The 20113-nt window shown below is 39.9% G+C and overlaps 1 protein-coding gene across 2 annotated transcripts in view; it reads left to right on the top strand.

The window, feature by feature from the left end:
* Nucleotides 1-5301: 5301 nt before the first annotated feature.
* Nucleotides 5302-20113, top strand: part of RNGTT (RNA guanylyltransferase and 5'-phosphatase) — a 170980-nt gene continuing 156168 nt past the window's right edge. For both annotated transcript variants that reach the window (XM_041480417.1, XM_041480416.1), the window contains exons 1-4: nucleotides 5302-5448; nucleotides 11023-11132; nucleotides 16749-16852; nucleotides 16986-17074. In XM_041480417.1, coding sequence (XP_041336351.1) covers nucleotides 5385-5448; nucleotides 11023-11132; nucleotides 16749-16852; nucleotides 16986-17074 — 367 coding nt within the window. In that variant the 5' untranslated portion in view covers nucleotides 5302-5384. The remainder of the gene's footprint in view (nucleotides 5449-11022; nucleotides 11133-16748; nucleotides 16853-16985; nucleotides 17075-20113) is intronic.

The following is a 20113-nucleotide window of genomic DNA, read 5'->3' as shown; positions in this document are numbered from 1 at the left end:
AGACTGGTAATTTTGTTGCTTTGTCTCAAAACTCTCTGTAGAAACAACACTGTAAATGACATTTTATTTTCTCAAATATATTGTGGCACTCAAAACTTTGTTTCAATATCCCTTTTTCATATTGTATACACATAAGGAATAAAAAAACTTTCTTTTTAAGTCTTACTTTAATTTTCAAACCTGAAAACATAATTTGTCTCAGAAGTTAGGTTCTTAAATATCTGTCGACACCAAACAAATAGGAATCAATTTGAAATGTTGTGTTCCCAGAATTTTCTTTTGATTTTTAAGACTCAGTGCATACTCATACATTTTTAAATTCAGAAGTCTACATATGTATTAGATAATATAACCACAAGCTACCATAATATTAACTTCCACTGAAATCTAAAATTATGCTTTAATTTTACCATTTTTAGTTTTTTTTTCCTTATAATACCACTAGAATGTAAGTACTATTGGAATAAAATACAACTGCAGTAACAAAGTTAAAATATTTATTCACCAGTAGTCACCCATCTCCACAAAAGATTCATGCATGCTGAAATCAGTTGTAAAGGAACACTGTACCCCTAAGTCAGTTTGCCATGAACATTAAAACCAATAAGCAAGGAATAAATCAATTTAATAGGTAAAGAAAAAACATATTTTTCTATGTTCCAGGTACTTATGAGCTTATCACATTGAGTCTCTTTCCAAGTGAACACCTACACCACAAAGTAAATAATATTATATGAATAATATTTCCATACAGTTAGCTTCTTTCACAGTTACTTTCCCTTAATTAAATCCTTTTGCAATCTCAGTTTAGCTAATAATCTGTTTGTTGGGGGGTTTTGCTTGGTTTTTTTTCAAGAAATGTATTTACTAGATAGAGTCAGAAGTGTCTTTTTCATAGAGAGTCACAAAGGATGTTTTTCGTGTTACATTTTTATTACTTCATCAGCACATGGAAAATAATGCTATACTGAAGCGGAAGAGTAATAGGGTCATTGACCTGTATCACTATAGAACAGGGCAACACCATGTGTTCTTCTGTCAGGAAAAGTACCTAATTTATTAATTTTCTGTAGAACAGGTAACTTACATTAATATTATAAGTAGTTACATAATTTATGACATTAAAAGTGTGAAATTATTCATCAGCAACAATTTGGGTAAATGTTCAGTATGTAATTAGGAAAAAGTTAAAATGTGTGTTGTTCCTGTGTGGTGTTCTTTTAATGGTTTAGTCAAGAAAGAACAAAAACTCAGCTCCCCTAAACCAACATGGCTGAGCTGAAACCAAAGCAGTGATACCCATGGCACAGAGGATGAGATGCATCCTGGGAAAATGACTTCTTTATTGTAGTATCTGCTCTGCCAGGAAAAGGATTAAAATTGGTGAGCAGAAACCAGAGTGAAGTGTACAAGCATCTAAGTACCTCTAAGATAAAATAAAATTGATATATGGTAAAGAGGAATAGATTATCATAGATTATCAACACCTTGCAGTTGTTTTCTCAAAGCAATCCTTGAAATGACCGCTATGGCCACCCTCACAGTCCTTGTTCAGACACAGCCATGTCAGCTTTGGAACATCACAGGAAGACATGAAGGACTTGGATTCCTCTGCCAGTACACCAGAAGAATTAGATTAACTGTTGGTATAAAGGCAAGCAGGACATGGCTGTTCACAAAGAGTGTTTGATGTCACATGCAAACATCACCAGATGACTGTGTAAATAGTTCAAAGTGTCTAATGTGGCAAAGTCCATATATATGCATATAACACATAACATCAGCTGTAAACAATTACTTGCCTTGTGCATTGCTAAATAAAATATACCCTCCCATTTTAACTATATATTATACACATAAAACCTGACATTTCTGATCTGCAGCTCTTACACTTGTTTAAAAGCATATCAGAATCTTAAATATAGGTGATGAGAACAGACTACTGCTCATTCATGATACCTTTTTGTGCTAATCTTCCCCCCTCCAAATGGTTTAGTTCCTAATTTTGCCATACTGCTGACTTTACTGCAGGTTGCTCTCAATTTCCTGAAATCAGACACTGAGTATCTTGCTGTTGCTCTTTGCTTCTCACTCTTTCTGAGCATGCCTTACCCTTGGTTCACTTTCTTTTCCGGCTGGTCTTCGGCACCACCTGGTGTCTGACTTGTCACTTGTTTGTTCTGTAAAGGAAATTATTTTAAACAGCATAAAGTAACATTATAATGGAAGTGCATTTAGCAGTTAGGAAAAATAATATGATTAGTCTTTTGCGGTAGCAATAGCTTCAATTTTAGCTAGGATGAGAAGATTACTATCTGATGGTGACAAAAGCCTTAGAAAACAGAATTCAGAAACTTATAACATAACATGAGAACCTAATGACTCAGCTATGCAAACTACCTAACTGAATACCTCAATTACTATGAGAGGATATTCTAGGGAAGAAACTATGTCCAATAAAATCCAGTTATAAAATGCAGGAGGAAAATGTGTAATGAAGTTTGTAATGAATTCTAGACGGATGAAATGATTTTCATTGTTTCAATGTATTCACTGAACCTAAGGGCTTCCTTTTAAATCTGCACACACAGCTCTGGTTGGTTCTGCAAGCTGTGGCACCTACTGACTTGCAAAGGGAACACACCTGGCTTATGGCAATACAGAAAGTGCAGACAGAAGAGTACTGAAATGTAAGTAACTGGAAAATTAGGTACAAAAATAATCTATTGCTGTTGTTTCCTAATGCTTCACTGAAGCCATCTGAACTGGTTTTGGCTGATGATGCCTATGTAACAGATCAAAGTTACAAGGTGCTTATATAACTTGAGTTATAAGATATCAACATAAGCTAAATTATGACTTTTTATGTATCAATATAATCTGATGTCAATATAACCTAAATAATGACTTTTTATATATCTATATAATCTGATACTTATTACCCTGAATCATAACTTTTTATACAATATAATGGCTAATATATGGTTAACTAGTTGCTAAATGCTGAATAGACAAAAAACCAAAAAAAAACCAAACAAACAAAAAAAAAAAAAAAAAAAAACCAAAACCAAACCAAACCAAACTTGCCAGGTGGATAGTTTTAGAGATGGACAAGTATAGCACTAATGAAAAATTGGCAAGTGCAAAGCCAGTTAGTCACAAAAGAAAGAATTTAGGCCGGTTAAGACCAGACAGACCAAGGAATAGCCTAACTGCGCATTCTCCGAAGACAAAGTTGAAAAGTTCAGATGCAAAGCAGACCTTGGAAGCCTTCATCAAAGACCCCTGACAACCCCCAAATTGGGGAGATGCAAGCACAGTGCAAACGAACAATCTAATAACCGCGATATCATATTATGCAAATTAGTTCTGGCACATACGTGGTGATGTTGTAGTGACATAGTGATACTAAGCAACCTTACTGTATAAATATACCACAGCACAGACAAGGGTGAGTTCGTTTGGCCGAGATATCCCCCTCACCACCAGCACTGAAATGAACAAATACCTGCTCTATAAACATCAGTCTATGGGGATTTATTTCCAGCCTATCTTTCAGGCATCTCTGAGATAGTAAATTTTCATAGTAGTAGCTTGTAGGGTGCTGCATTTTGCATTCGTGACCAAAACAGTATTGGAAACATTGGCATGCTTTAGCTAATGCTGAGTAGGTCTTGCACAGCACCAAGACCTTTTCTGCTTCTCATGCTGCCCTGACAGTGAGCAGCTGGGGGTGCACAGGAATTTGCCAGGGCACAAAGCTGGAACAGCTGGTACAGCTGACCCCAACTGGCCAAAGGGATATCCCAGACCATATGACGTTGTTCTCAGCAATAAAAAATGGGAGAAGGAGGGGACATTTGGAGTTATGCTGTTTTTATTCCCAAGTCACCATTGTGAATTACAAAGCCCATCTTTCCTGGAAATGGCTAAACACATGCCTGCCAATGGGAAATAGTAAAAATTCCTTATTTTTCCTTATATTTATTTCAACCCCTGATCTTTCTCACTTTCACGCTTCTGATTTTCTCCCCCATCCTGCTACAGGCGGAGCGAGTAAGTGGCTGTTTGGGTTTAGTTGCTACAGGAGTTAAGCCAGGCAACCCCTTAAATATTGCTTTCACATGGACAAAAACTTCAGGGCTACAAATCTTCAACTGAGTCCATGCAACAGACCTCTTAAAGCCCACGGAGAATTTTCACAGGCATTCTGTATGGAAACAAAGTTTTTGTTTCTCTCTGCATGCCATTTTTCTGGGTGTGTTTTTTCACAAAAGAAACAGAAAGCCTGGGACAGAGGTATCTCTGCTACACTAGCAAGCCTGTTACATCCTGATTAGAATAAACTGCACTACTAGAAGGATCCACCTACTCCCACATCTGCTTCTGGCTATAAGGGAACATCTGGCAAAAAGTAAAAGCTGAGGAATTATGTCTGTCCAAGCCTCCAGCTATTTTCAGCTCAGACCATTTCTCAAATCTGATGCAGCCTGCTACTTCAGTAGCCGTGGATTACATTCTTTTTAAAGCACCTGCTCAGGCTTCCCTGAGATCTGTGTACACTCTGCATTTGCAGCAGCCTTTGCTGACTGCTCCTGTGGCTGAACAAATGATGCCCCAGCTGCTTCCAGCTTAGGTCCTGTTACTTTCCCGTAGTGGCTCGAAGGGGCTCACTCACAATCACAGAATCAATTAGGCTGTAAAAGCCCCCTGAGACCGAGTCCAACCTATGATCAAACACCATGGCACCAAGTGCCACGTCCAGTCTTTCCTTAAACACCTCCAGGGTGACTTCACCACCTCCCCGGGCAGCCCATTCCAATACCTAACCATCCTTGTGAAGAAATTCCTTCTCATGTCCAGCCTAAACCTCCCCCAGTGCCGCTTATGACTGTTCTCTTGCTCTACTGCTGGCTGCCTGACAGGAGGCCGAACCCCAGCTGGCTGCAGCCTTCCCTCAGCCAGTTGCAGAGAGCGATAAGGTTCCCCCCGAGGCTCCTTTTCTCCAGGCTAAAACCCCTCCCTCAGGCGCTTCTTATAGAACTTGCGCTCCAGCCCCTTCCCCAGCTTCGCAGCCCCTCTCTGCACAAAGAGGAGGAGCCTGTAGCACTTGGTGACCACCTCCCCTCCCAGCCCACCCCGCTTCCCAGGCTGAGGAGCTCCAGTTCACGCTGCCCTCTTCCCGGCCGGGCACCACCCCCGGTCCCGGAGCCCCGGAAGCGGAAGCGGCTCCCGGCGCTCCGTGTGCGGCGGCGGCCGAGGCGGAGCCGGGTCTGAATGGAGGCGCCGCGGGCGAGGGGCCGCTGAGCGCCCCGGGGCCGCCCGCACCCCGCGCCCCCTCCCCGCCTCCCTCCCTCCCCCCCCGGGGCCGCCCGGGCCCCGCCATGTCCTACAACAAGATCCCGCCGCGCTGGCTCCACTGCCCCAGGAGGGGACAGCCCGTGGCAGGTGAGCGCCCGGCCCAGTCCGGCCCTGCCCGGCCGTGGGGCGGCAGCGGGCGCGGCCCCTTTCCCTGCGGCGCTCGCTGCCCGCCCGTCCCGCTCCTCCTCATCGCCGGGGGCCGCCGCGGCCTCTGGCACTCTGTCCCGGCCGGAGCTCTTTGTCCCGGGGCTACGGCTGTGCAGTGTTCCACCCGGAGCTCCAGGCCGGTGTTAGTCCCGGACCTGACTCCCGCTGGGCGGCTGTTCTCCTTAAAGCCCGGCCCGCAGCAGCGCTTTGCCTTCAGCGCCGGGCTCGCCCTGCCTTTAGCCTGTGCCCCTCTGTTTCACGGACTCGGCCCGGGCTCACCCAGAGGTGCGGGGTACGGGCCCTCTCCTGCCCCCCGGAGCCTTAGTGCTGGGCTCTCGCTTCGCATTGGTTCAGTTTCGGGATGAAACTTTTCCTGTCTGTCACATCTGGTGAGAGATGTGACAGCCAGGCATGCAGGAGGTGCCGTAGTGGAGCTACTAAGTCGATGAGAGGCTTGGAGCATTTTTCTTAGGAGGAAAAACTAAGAGAACTGAGCTTGTTCAGCTTCGAGAAGAGGTGATGGAGAGGGGATTTCATTAATGTGTATAAATATCTAAAGGGGGTGTCAGGAAGATGGAACTTCTCAGTGGTGCCGAGCAGTAGGACAAGAGGCAATGGGCAGAAACTGATGCACAGGAAGTTCTACCTGAACATGAGGAAGAGCTTCTTTACTGTGCAAGTGGCTGAACAGGAGCAGATTGCCCTGAGAGGTTGTTGAGTCTCCCTTACTGGAGATATTCAAGAGCCATCTGGATGCCGTCCTGTGCAATGTGCTGTAGGATGACTCTTCTTGACCAGAAAGGTTAGACCAGATGACCCTCTGTAGTCCCCTCCACCCTGACCAATTTTGTGATATCAGTCCTCTGTGCAGCCTCTTCCATGTCTGATTCTCTTTTTCCTGAATGCTCTGAAGTCTTATCTGTGTCAATTTGTTACCCTGCTGACTGTCGGTGCCCTTCCAGTCACCAACGTGCTCCTGAGTTCTTTAGCTGGAAAATGAGCTAAAGTGTAACACTCTAGTGTTGCACTTGTGTTTCAGGGTTTGTCAGTGGTTGCTGTCTGCTTGGATATTCTTGCCCGTAACTCACTGTCTTGGGTGTTACTCAGTATCTAGTCTTGTGGCAGGTAGTGGCAGTGAATTCAGTACCGTCTAGACACACATTTTTGATTGTGTGTTAGCCATCATACTGACTTCAGGTGAATGTTTCCTCTGCTGCCTGGTATGAGATAAAGTAAACAAACATCTGTCTTTTCAGTTTTCTGAAGTTCTTCTTTATAATGCAAGCAGTTCCAGCCTCCAGGTTTTTTTTCCTCCAATATCTTCTAGTTTTCACTCCTTTCATATCCCTCTCTGTGATGATGTAAAGGTATGTTTTCAAAACACAACATGTGCTACTCAGTGTGTTATTTAAACTGGCACTGTGCCATGATTTGCTTAATAGTTACAACTCCTGTGTTTTCTATCCCACATTTTCACGTCATTTTACATTTTTTGATGGCAGCTAGTTATGGAATGGAAGACACTGATGACTATATTTAGAACCTGGTGAGACATCTCAGTTGGTTTAATCCTGAGTAATCATCAGTATGCATTATTTGGCATTTATCAGTATTTAACATCAGTTGTTAATTTTGTGGGTTACTGGTTTCTGTCAAGTTCCTTATACTTCTCTGGACTTCCCACTTAAATAACAGTGTTGTTGGATTGCTCGTGTCCATTATCTCTTTCTCCTGATCATGGCCACACGCATTACTTTGTATCTAATCATAGAGATTTGATAGCCTAAGCCTTTGACCATGACAAAAACAGACTAATGATTCTTTATTCTGCGTTTTTCTTCTCAGCAAGTTCTTGATCTCTGTTAGTTGTGGCTTTTGTTTGTCTGTCTTTTGAGCCATGGTTTCTCAGAAACAGCAACCTAGAGTTAGCACGAATGAGGGTCATCAGTGTGTCATCTGCTGTGCCATCACTGCTTGTGTGTTTGTTTATTCACGAACTGCAAGGTAATTCTTTTCCATTCCATGCGATCATGCACAGGAAGTTAACGCACAGTAAAAAAACTGAAAGTGCTTGACTCATTTCTTTGTGTGCTTTATCAGGATGTGTTCTTGTTCACCTGATTTTTAGTTTTTTAGTGTGAACAAATTACCAAAAGTAATGGTAAGCCATTGGTCTTCTTTGCTTTTTTGCTGTTCTACATTGAAAGACATAAAGAAGTTTTATGGGAGATGATTTTTAGGGTTTAATTGATGTTGGTACTGTCTCCCAGATATGTTACAGTCTAGGTTTAAAGAGCGTTTAAATCAGATTTGTAAGCACCTGTATGCGCCTTTATTTCCATCTGATAGTGTATTAGTAATAGTGTTGCTAAGCAAGTTTTGTATGCCTTCTGTGGGCTCATATTCACTGAGTGTTTGTGTGTGATGCTCCTGTCTCATGGTTGTGGCATCTAGAATTTCTGGATGATCTCAAGACAAGTACTAATGAGGCCTGAAACTCTGCTGTTGGTGGGATTGGGTTCATTCAGGTTATCAGGGCTCTTTATCCTGGACAACGTGAATTCATCTATGTCTCCCATTATTTTCCTGTTCACTTCTTTACATATTGGTAGTTTTGTGCCACTTTCTGATTTTGTCCTCAGAATCGCACATTTTCACAGTAGAACTTCAGTCATTTTGATGGAAAGAGCTTTCTCTGATTGCTTAGATCTCAAGTGATCAGGTTGCTTCAGCCTTGCTGCCTTGGCAGCACCATCTCAGCAGGTATCTGCTTTTCGTGACCACTGAAAACCCATTCTCTTGGCAATTTTGCTGTGTAAAGTGCTAGCAAGATATGGAAGAAAAGGCATGAGAAGTGTCTCAGCAGTGTTTTCCAGCCTCCTTCAATTGATTCATATTAGTAAATCCTGTTCTGGACACACAGGTAGCATGCAGAACTGTGGAATATTATGGAGGGCATCCATATTGCATATGAGAAAGCACCTTAAATAAGAGCAATGCTTCTGGTTTAGGAAGTTTCTGAACTATGGCTTGTTGTAGTTGGGGAGAATAATCTGGATGATGGTTTTTCATTGTCATTGTTTTACTCTCTTTCCTAGCTGTCTTTTATTGGCCTGTGTTGGTGATGACATACTAGGTGAAATGGATGCTTTGATCCAGCATAGTTCTCTTGAATCAGAAAACTGTTACTTTGTAGAGATACTGGGTTTTTTTTCAATTTGTGGATTTTACCGTTTAATTTTATTCCCTTAACCTCAAACTTTACCCAGTCTAGCCTTCTTAACCAGTGCTGAATCTAAACATGCCATGGTCATACATAATCACGTATGTCATGTTTTGAGCTGATAGCTTCATGTCACAGAAAATCACACTAAATTAAGAGTATTTTTTCGCTGGTATATTCTAGAATTTAGATTAGAAAATAAAAAATGTGACAAAGTTAGAGCATGCACATGGAGAAAATGTGATGTCTTACATTGTTCTCTTTGATTTCCCTCAGATTTACCAGCTTGATGTCTGTGCTCTGATATACTGGGCTCTTATTTTTAGAATTTTTACCTGTTTTTCAGCCTAAAGAAATACCATCTGTTAGACAGGCAACTAATTTGGAAAATGGTTTTTAATAGCCACTTTCCAGAACTATTTGAGAAATTTGAACATAACTGTGGTAATAATCTGTTGTTAGGGTTCCAGTAACATTTTGAAGTTAATTTGGAAATTCTATTGAGGAATTAAAATTAGTGTCATAATGTAGTTGAGGTACTTGAATGACTTGGGATGCTTTTGATGTTCATATAAAGTATCACGTTGTTACTGTAGGATCGCCTAATTCAGCAAATGATTTTTTAATCTTCAAAAGTTTGTGCACGGAGGCTTAAGTTGAGTTGCAGTGAGCTGTTACTGCATCACTTCTTTAGCACAAGATGTAAGACAAAACTGTAGAAGAGACAGTAGCTACTGCCTCCTTTATGCTTGTCCATATTACTCAAAAAGTTAAGAAATCTTTATAGAATTACAGCTTAGATTTTTGGTAGCTTGATGATGCTGAATGAGAGGCTTGTATGCACACAGGGAAGAAGTTTTTTTAAGCATCTATATAAAAACCAAATTGCAAATTTTCCAGGTAGAGAAGAAGAAACTGGAATTTATAGAAGCTGTGCACCTAAATACTTCTAAATGTCTGTGTTTCAGCTTTGAAAGTCATAGTAAATGAAATATGAAATGTTCATCACTTCCACAGGTGTCTGTACGTATTCAAATGCTGCAGGGGATGCTGACTGGACTACTTTGTCTTTTCCCACTCTTTTTTCCCCAGCATCTTGTAAAGGATGGTGGTTTTCTTTTGTAGCCATTGACTCTTTTGTCAGTGCAGCTCCTATTCTTGAGTGCCATGGTTAAGAAAGCTTAGTTAGATTCTTCGTGTTCCATAAGGAATGAGTAGATATGTTAGTATGGGTGTGACCAGTGGGAAAGTCAAAAAACTGTCAAGAACAATGTTGTTTTGCAAAAATCAGGGTGATGATAGATTTTTGAGTTTAGATCATGTAAATTAAGGATTCACATAATCAGTCTGTACAGAGGAGTATTGCAAGCTAAAGTGGAAGGGCTAATAGAGAGAGAAGCTGTATGATAGTGTTGAAGGTGACAAGGAACACAAAGAACAAAGAAAATTAGATAATTGAAGAGCTGAGGAAATGGAGGGGAGGTATCCAGCTCCACAGCCTTTACCACAGTGGATGGAGGGTGTGTAAGTTGGGATGAAAAGGCAAAGGGCAGTAAAGTGAAATTTTTCTAGCTGTCAAACAAGTTGACGTGACTATAATTTATTGCTGTTTATTTTACAGTAAAATTTATTTACTGTGAGTGTTGATTGTATGACAGAATAACTCTCCTTTTAGCTGTGAATTTTGGAAAGGTCTCAGGGGAAAAGTGAGGCTGTTTCTCATGTTGCTCACTAACATCTAACCTGAACTAACCAGTTGCATAAAGCTTCCTAGTTTCTACATCTGTCTGTCTTCTGTGGTTTCTAATGTCTATTTCATGGAAGATAGATGCTTATTTGAGACTGTACAGAGTGTTGCTGAACTTTTTTTTGCAGGGATCCTTACTGTATGTTATGTTTGCAGGTCATCAAAACTGATGTTTACATGATTGGATGACAAACTGTTATTTTAAAATGCCGTTTTCATGTTTTCCATTGTAGTGAGTTTAAATTTTCTGTATTCTGTTGTGCTGTAGCCCTCCCAACTTAAATCACACTAAAAGTTAGCTAAAAATGTTTAATTACTTTGTTTCAGATGAACTGACCTGTATTTCCTTTAAACTTTTAAACTTACTGATTAATTCTGAGAACTCATAACTAAAAAATATTCCAATTTACTGTTGTCAGTACTATTTCTGCAATTATTTATTATTGAAAATGAATGTCTAAAACTGCTCAGTATGTTGGTTCGAAATACTAAGTTGTAACTGTACATATACATAAAATACTGAAAAATTTGTTATCTTTCATAGGGAAGTTTTTACCTTTGAAGACAATGTTAGGACCAAGATATGATGAACAGGTTGCTGAAGAAAATCGATTTCACCCGAGTATGTTATCCAACTACTTAAAGAGTCTGAAGGTAATGTTAAATTTTCTAATAATTGAAACACTGCTCTCATTATTAATATTTACTCAAGTGTTGGTTTTCAGATCTAAGGAAAACGTTGTTGATAGCTTTGTTTGGGACACCTGAACTGAAAACTTTTTTTGTTTGTTTACATTTCCAGGTCTCCTCTGCAATTAACAGATTTCTGAAAGTGTTTTCTTACAGGTTAGAATTCTCGAGACTGAACAAACCCAGGTCCCTCAGCTGTTCCTTCATGAGCCTTGTTGCTCTTCTCTGTTCACCTTCCAGCACCTCAATGTCCTTTCTAAAGTGAGGGTCCCAGAACTCAACACAGCACTTGAGGTGTGGCCTCACCAGTGCTGAGTGCAGGGAGAGGGTCACTGCCCTGGCCCTGCTGGCACACTATTGCTGGCACAGGCCAGGTGCCCTTGGCGTTCTTGTCCACCTGGGCAGCAGAGCATAGGCTGATACTGAGCTGTCAGCCAGCATCCCCTGGCCCTTTCTGCCCAGCAGCTCCCTAGCCACTCTTCCCCTGCCCGGGGCTGCTGTGACAGGACCCTGCAGTTGCCTTATGAAACCTTGTGGCATCCACCACTACAGACTTGTGGTTCTGGCTCCCTTCTTCATCCTCTGTTTTGCCCATTTCTATCTGTGTGCTTCAGTTTGCATGTTCTGCACTGTAGCATAACTGAAGGTGGGAAGAGGACCTTTCCAGCCTTTCATGTAGGTCTCTGTAGTGTTGTGGCCAGTCCGGTGTATCTGGAGATGTGGGAAATGGGATTTTGAGCCTGACAGGCAAAGAAAGGTCTACTACTTTATTAGTTGAATTGGTTATTAAACTTTATAAAGAAATTTGGTGCCATTTGTTTTGATTGTGTCTCTGAGATGAAACATGCAAGTGGTGGGTTTTTTTCTGTGGGTTTTTTCATTATTTTTTGCTGTTCATCGAGGTTAAATTAATTCTGAATTTGTTTAACAGTATCAGACCTGAAACATCAGAAGAATTAGGTGACTAAAAGATGGGAATCCTCATTTTATTAATCTTGTTTAGGCATAGGTATGAAGTAGATAGTGAACCACTCAGTGTAGCAGTGCTAGGAGTACCTGTGTAGTAATGCCATAAGAAAGTATGATCAGTGAAGCACATGTGCCTGTTCTCAGTGCTTGAGCTGGTAGGATTTTTCTTGTTAGAGTTCTTGCATCTGCGCTTTTATGATCTACTCTAATCACAGAGGATCAAACAGAACTCTCTGTGAATAAAACAGTAAGAATCCTGAGGTTCAAAATAGTTCCTAAAAGAAGATTAAAACCAAATGAGGTTAGATGTTGATACCAAAAAATGGATATAGTTTATTTAACAGTAAAAGAAACAAAGAAAAAGAAATAGAAAAAAGAGGTGAGTGGGGCACAGAAAGAGTGACAGGGACAGATTAAATAGAAACTATGTGTCCCAATGACATCTTTCTGCTCCCCTCCATCTGGTCTTCTTGGTGGGGAGGGTCTCCCACCGCAAAGTGTGGAATCCAGTGGATTAATATACGTTTGGGTCAGGTGGGAATGCCCAGGTGCTTCCCCTGAGCAGGGGAAGGTTGGCACTGTCCCTAGCAAGGCTTTGTGTCAGTTGCATCATTTTGCATCACGTGCAATGCTGTGGTGCAGGCTCTGGGGAACCATTCAGGGGCCTTTGATGGGCCATGACCCCCTCTGCTGTCCCTCACGTGAATGTCCAGTAGATGTGGTGTTCCTGGGGTGGGGGTCCCCACAAATGAGCTAGTCTGTGCACGGCTTTCACTACCTCTGCCCAAAGGCTAAACACTCAAACCTCTCCTTCTCCTCCCGGGTTGGAGGAGAGTGTGCAGACCTGGCAGCAGATAAGCCTGGGCTATGGCTCCACCCCAAAGCTGCTTAATTCTCCTGTGGAAGTATTCTTCTCCCCAGCCCCGACCTGAGAACAGTGTCACTTTTACCTTATCTCAGATCAGCTTACAGTCCAGGGCCTCAGTCAGGGGGCCCATTCAGGGTGGGCTTTGGTGATGCAGCTTTTATTGGTGTAGCTTCATGATAGAGTTTTAATGGACAAAAATCCTTAATGAAGTTGTTTAAACCATAATGTGTAATATTTCAGTCTGACATGTGCATCTAAATTCTACTTGAGTTCCTCTTTTATATATTATGTTATTTTTGACTCTGACTGGATTTGATAGGCATAACTGGAATTTTTCCCAAACCAATCCTATGCATGTTTTAAAGTAATTTAAAATTCTGTGTATATTTTGAAATTTCGTAGAATTTCACAACCTTACTCAGAATTTCTAAATGCTTGCCTCCTTAGTGATTTGCCACCAAAAAGAAATAATCATGGTGAGACTCTAGCCTCTCCAGTAGTCACATCTGTCAGTTCTGTTGTAATGCGACAAATTCATGTCTTGAGTGACATCAGATTATTAGAATTTAATAGTAAAATTAGTAGCATGAGGATCCCCACTTATATTTTGGTAATTTTGATTAACAAGCAGAACATAGAATTTCTCTCAAACTCGCTGTTCTCGTAAAATCTATTACATTGTATTGGACCCTGGTGTTGTTGATGAGTGTTTGCTGTTTTATAATATATATTTCCTTTTTATTTGCCAAGGTGTGTAGTGGTTACTGGAGTGCTCCATTTGTAGATTAGCAATTTACCAACAAGCCAGCAATGAAATAAAGGTGAAATTGAGGAGCCCTGTAAGACTGAATTTTCCCACCCAAGGTGAAAGTAGCTCACTGTGCATGGTTCTTGTAATTTTATTGTAGTGTATTTTTTACTGCTAATATTTTGCAGAAATACTTCTGAAAACTGGTTATTACTTAAGTCCATATAACTTAGCTCCCAAATGAGACTTCAGCAGAAACTTTTACATCTGGATTTCTGTAATAGAGAGATGTTGATGCTACCTCAGATTTTTGAAGGTACTGGTTTAGCATTTAAGACAACATCTGTCTGGGTAGAGCTATCTGTGACAAGCTTGCTGTGTGATTCCTTTTCTCACTGAGCTGGGTGTTGAAAATCTGAATGTTAGAAACTGATTTCATTAGCCATGCCAGCCCCACTTTTCTTGTGATTGCCAGTATGGGCATAGTATCTTAGTGTTCTCTGAAATGAATTGCAGGAGCAATTGGTGACAGCATGAATTATTATTATTTTTTTAATTTCTTGAGTTGGTAGGTTGGTACAGTTTATGCTTTATATAGGTAGATTTATTTCTGTCACAAAGAGCTAAGACATTAGTTAGCTCAAAAGAATGTTTGGGTAATTAGTATGCTCAAGTTACAGAATTCCTTTTAGGAAAACTACTTACCAGTTTTCAGCTACATTACTGTTTACATAGATACATTCAATCACTGATCTAAATTGTTTTTCTCAAATAAGAAATTCAAGAAAAAATTCCTGAGACTGGAGTGAAGTCAGTGTATTGTGGTAAGCTCTCTCCTTGGGGAGGGTGTTTTCAATCTCCAGTGTCTAAGGAGAAATTTCTGAGGTCATATAGGGGAAACTAGCAAAGCCCATTTTATTGCACAGCAGCAGAAGAGCACATGCATAAGGCATTAATAGCTGGAGATGTCTGGAATGTGAGGAAGTGAGGGGAAGGCTTTTATTTTGTTCCAGTGGTATTGGTGGGGTTTTTGCATGGATTTTTTGAAAATCATAGCTGTATACTTTGATATATTGCATAATCCCCCTGTTCTTTAAAAATTTCGTTATAATTTTCTTGTGCTTTGCACTAAATTGTAATGTGTATGTGCAGTCAATCCCATGGATTGAGAATGCAAATGATTAGGCTTTCTGTAAAGCAGGAAAGCTGCTTTCAGGTCTTATATGCTCTGTATTCCATAAATGCATTTGCAGCTTTGGATAAATTGCACTCGATGCCTGTTTGCCGTACTGCTCCATGAAGTGTGTGAGGAAGTGTCACTTCACATGGGATTCACTTGTATATGATTGAAATCATCTGTAATAATGGCAAAGGAATAGCAAGTGAAAAGTTCTACAGGCCTGAATTAAGTAGTCTTTGAGACATTTGCAAATTGCTGTAGGGAATGGAGAGGGGGGAAAGTAATCATTGAATTAATTGCCTGTGTATAATTTCTACAGAATTTTAATCACTGTCTAGGATGCTGTCAGTCTCCATGCTTAGCAGCTCGATTGACACTTTATATTTGAAGTTTCAGGTGGTGTAACATTGTTTTCAGGTGGACCCCCTTGTGAGGTGGTTTGTATTTCTCCAAAACACAGTAATATGAGTAAATAAAGTATTCTGAATACAATGAGAAATTCAGAACTGATCTGGATATTACTTTAGAAGCTTTAATGCTGTTGACTTAAGATCATGATGATCTTTAACATTGATTAAATAAAAGTAATAGAAAAGTATATAAGTATTACAAATGTATATCATCAGAAGTTTGAATATCTTGGAGAGCTATCTGTAGAAAATTGGAAATTTTCCTTTAGGGGTCTACTAAACAACACATTCATGTGAAATAGCTGTTTCTGAACTGTATTCTACTTCTAATTGGATTTTTCCTTTTCTGAATTGTGTGGAAATGGTGTTTTGCTTTGTAATTCTTCCAACTAAATGATTGCCAGTCTGTTGGTCCTACCTGAAAGTATGACATTGAGTTTTTTGTCCAAAAGCAATTGCTTGCACTTACAAGACAGGAAACCAGAAATACTTTCTTTGCTCAGGTGTGTTAGTGGGCTGTTTTTGCACAATAAAACTAGTAGGTTTGTTGGAAATTTTGTTTGCAACAAGAATCAGTAGAATATACTTTGATACACTGTGTGTTTTGTGCCACCAAGTGGAATTTCTGCTTTCTATCCTTCAAAATGTAGTAACTTCCACAAGGCTCTTTAAAAGATCCGTTTTCCAGCTGTAAAAACAAACACTAAAAAAATAAGTTAATGCGCGAGGTAACACATTAGGGTAGAGTGAGCAAGACATCCTGGATTCAGGAAGACCCTAACATTTGAGTAGTTGACACTGCCACCTTAGCTGCTGACAGCATGTTTGAATATCTGAAGTTGTTTTGCATTTTAGCTTTAAATAAGAGGGTTTTAAGAATTTAATTTATTTGATTAATTTTTATACTTGAAAATATGTTAATTCTTTTGCATTGTTTTGTACTCTAATAGGTAAATTAAAATGAGTTATTTTTTCTGGGAGCATACTTCTATGAAAGTCTCAGTAGTTAATGTTTCTTATGGTACTTTCACTGTGCCAGTGTTTAGTATTGTTCTGCTTTGCATAATAGCACTTGATTCCACCATATTTGTCTTTTTAGATGTTAAAGTAATTCTTTACCAGTTTTTCCTGCTGTTAGCAGAATTTTCTTATATAGAATCATTGGTTGGAATTGATGACTAGTGCTAATTTAGACACCAGCTTTCACAAAGAAATGCAGATGTATGTAATGGTGGTAAAATACAGATTTTACAAACAAATACAATATTTAATGCTTTTTAAACTTAAAAATGTAGCCTGTGGTTGCTTTTAATTATTATGGTTTTAGACATTTAGTATTTATGCACGGCTCTTTGAACCACATATAAAAATTTATTTTGGGGTTTTTTTTTTGTTATTTTTTTAGGTTAAAATGGGTTTGCTGGTAGACTTGACCAACACCACTAGATTCTATGACAGAAATGATATAGAGAAAGAGGGAATTAAATATATAAAGCTCCAATGTAAAGGGTAAGTTGTATGCACTTTTTAATTATTTCTTTGGCTTTTAACTTAAAAGATCACACTGAAGAAATTAATTTTTTTTCCTCTTTTTCCCTTTCCCCCAGGTGTCTCCTAATCCATGTGTTCTTGTGTTTTTCAGGCATGGTGAGTGCCCCACACCTGAGAATACAGAAACATTTATCCGTGTATGCGAACACTTCAGTGATAAGAATCCTTCAGAGCTTATAGGTACATCTTATATCCATCTTATGCCCATCATTAGTTTTTATTCTTAGTTTGTTTCATATTTGCTTGTAACTTCAGTCTCTTATTCTTAGAAGTCCAAGCAAAGGAATTTCCTCAATACAGTGTTTAAGCATATATAAATTTGATTGCTTTTACTGCAAAACTAATGTTTCTTTTATTTTTTTACAGAAAGTAGTATGCTTCTGCATCCATCAGTTTGGTAACAGCTGTTGACTTAATGCAGAAAAATACACAGGCACAAGGGCTGTCTAGAAATACATGATACTTGCGCTGTGGTTTTGTAACTTCTGCTGATACAAATTCAAGTTATGTATTTGGTGGTCTGGTTTACTTGAAGTCATATTTTGTAACTGGATTATCAGAGATTCTTCAGCAAGCCTCACAAAACTGGTAGTAGATATTAGGCTAAGTTTTTCTTCTGTGGTATACTGTCTTGCAGTGAATATTTGAATGTTCTAAGCATACTTTTCTTTTATTCAGAGAGAAATAAGTTCTGAGTTTAATTTGCATCCCTTCTAGTTTTAGTTAAAACTATTTTACTTTGATTTTTGTCAATCATATTAATGTTCATCTCTATCTGGAAACTATTAGAGACAAGAAATTACTTTGCAGGTGAGTTTCCAGAGTCAGAATGGGTGTCGTCCTCAACCCTCTTGGATGATAATTTTACAGCCTTGAATCTGAGCGTGTATGTGACTTAGGAGTACATGGAACAGTTGTTTGTGCAGGTGTTGTTGCTAAGAGCTTAATAAACTAAGCTGGTGTGTTCATGCAGTTTAGGATTCATCCAGATTAATGGTAGGATAGCTGAAGTTACTGGAAGGAACCTGTGGAAATCAGCTACTCAGTTGCCCTTCTTTAGAACAGGGCCAGCTAAAGCAGCTTCCTTAGGACTGTGCCCATTTGGCTTTTGACCAGTCTCTGAGCTTGGAGACTCCACAATGTTTTCTGGTAGCCTCTTCCAGTGTTCTTACACAGATTTTTTTTTCTCATGTTGAAATAGAAATTATTGTATTTCAATTTGTAGCCACTGCTTCTTGTTCTTGCTGCAATACCACTTCTTGCAGGATGCAATACCACTGAGAATTTTCTTTTTTTGAGTGCTTGGAAGATTTCATTTGGTCACACATTTTTTCACCTAGTTTTCTTTTAGATACTTGCTTACTTCTTTATTGCACACAGAATGCAGTTTAGTTGGAGACTTTTGTAGTTTAACTCCAGCCAGCAGCCAAGCCCCACACAGCTGGTCCCTCACTTCTCCACTGGTGGGGCTGGGGAGAGAAGTGGAAGGGTAAAGGTAGAGAACCCATGAATTGAGATAAAGACAGTTCCACAGGGAAAGCAGAAGCCATGCACACAATCAAAGCAAGGAATGAATTAACTGCTTCCCATCCTCAGGAGAGCAGGGCCCCATCCCGCCTAGCAGTGACTTGGGAAGACAAATGCCATCATGAATGTCCCCCATTCCTCTTTCTTCCTCTCACTCTATGCCCTGAATGTTCTATGGTGTGGAGGATCCCTTTGGCCAGTTTCGGTCAACTGCTCCAGCTGTGTCTCCTCCCAGCTTCCCAGGCACCCCTAATCTCCTCACCAATATGGAAGCATGAAAGTCAGAAAAGGCCTTGGCTCTGTGTAAGCCCTGCCCAGCAATAACAAAAACATCTCTCTATTTATCAACCCTGTGTTGCAGTGACTTGGGGAGACAAATGCCATCATGAATGTCCCCCATTCCTCTTTCTTCCTCTCACTCTATGCCCTGAATGTTCTATGGTGTGGAGGATCCCTTTGGCCAGTTTCGGTCAACTGCTCCAGCTGTGTCTCCTCCCAGCTTCCCAGGCACCCCTAATCTCCTCACCAATATAGAAGCATGAAAGTCAGAAAAGGCCTTGGCTCTGTGTAAGCCCTGCCCAGCAATAACAAAAACATCTCTCTATTTGTCAACCCTGTGTTCAGCACAAATCCGAAACACAGTCCCACACCAACCACTGTGAAGAAAATTAACTCTGCTTCAGTTGAAACCAGGACAGAGACCTGTGTGTACTTCTCTGAATGGTAACACAGCTACATGGTTTAAAAAATGAGGAGCTGCTAAATGGGAGTGAGTGGAACCAGTCACCAACAGTATTTCAAAACTTACACCAGAAGCAAGATATTGTTGGTGACTGATCCCAGTCACTTTTCTTTCAGCAATTCCTTGTTTTCAATCTCCTTTTGTAGTTCTTCCACTGGTCCTCCAATAATATTTTAGAACTCAAAACAGTGGTTATGATCAGCAATTTGTAATAGTGCATGGATAGCATGGTGATATCCTATAAGTAGCAGACCCATTTAGTTGATATTTCAACTTATAAAATGCCATTTTTAATGTTGAGTCACTAACTTTTTGGCTTTGAATTGTGGAATGTTTTTCCATTATTTAAATGTCTCATCTCTTTAGGGGAAAAAAGTCATTTAGGAAGAGCCAAGGAGAAAATAGTTATTTTGACTAAACTTTTGAAGAACATGTTGTTTAGGCTTTCATAGTAAAAGAGAAATGTTGGAATTTTCCATTTCCTTTCCATTAATTACTGAAATCTGTAATTTTGGTCACTTGTTTCCTCTGACAGAGCATCAGAGGGACCAGTGTGGAGAATGTTTATCAAAAGTGAAAGAAGTCTGCAGCAGTGATAGTACTGTACCCTGTGTGATTTTTCTCTTCCAAGCCATTTGGTCTCATGCTGAGATTGTTTATCTTTGCCATGTGTATAAAATTACTGACTTAACCTTCTTGGCAGCAGTAACAGCTGCAGGACTTAGTGGTAGCAATTGTGTACAATTTTGTTCTCAGTGTCACGATTAGATATGAAAAGAGACTGAAATGTGAATGTTAAGTGATCAAAATTTTCAATTCATCTATAACAATATAGGAAGGAAACTTTATTTTTGCAGCCTGAAGGACAGGATTATGCCTGCTAACCTTAAGGATGTGACATACAAAAATTTTGCTTCAGCAGAAAACAAAGGAGAAATGATTGTTAGGAA

The sequence above is a fragment of the Pyrgilauda ruficollis genome, unplaced genomic scaffold (assembly GCF_017590135.1).
Source record: "Pyrgilauda ruficollis isolate IOZ18807 unplaced genomic scaffold, ASM1759013v1 scaffold51, whole genome shotgun sequence".
NCBI classification, from domain to species: domain Eukaryota; kingdom Metazoa; phylum Chordata; class Aves; order Passeriformes; family Passeridae; genus Pyrgilauda; species Pyrgilauda ruficollis.
This window is presented reverse-complemented; position numbering and strand designations above follow the sequence as displayed.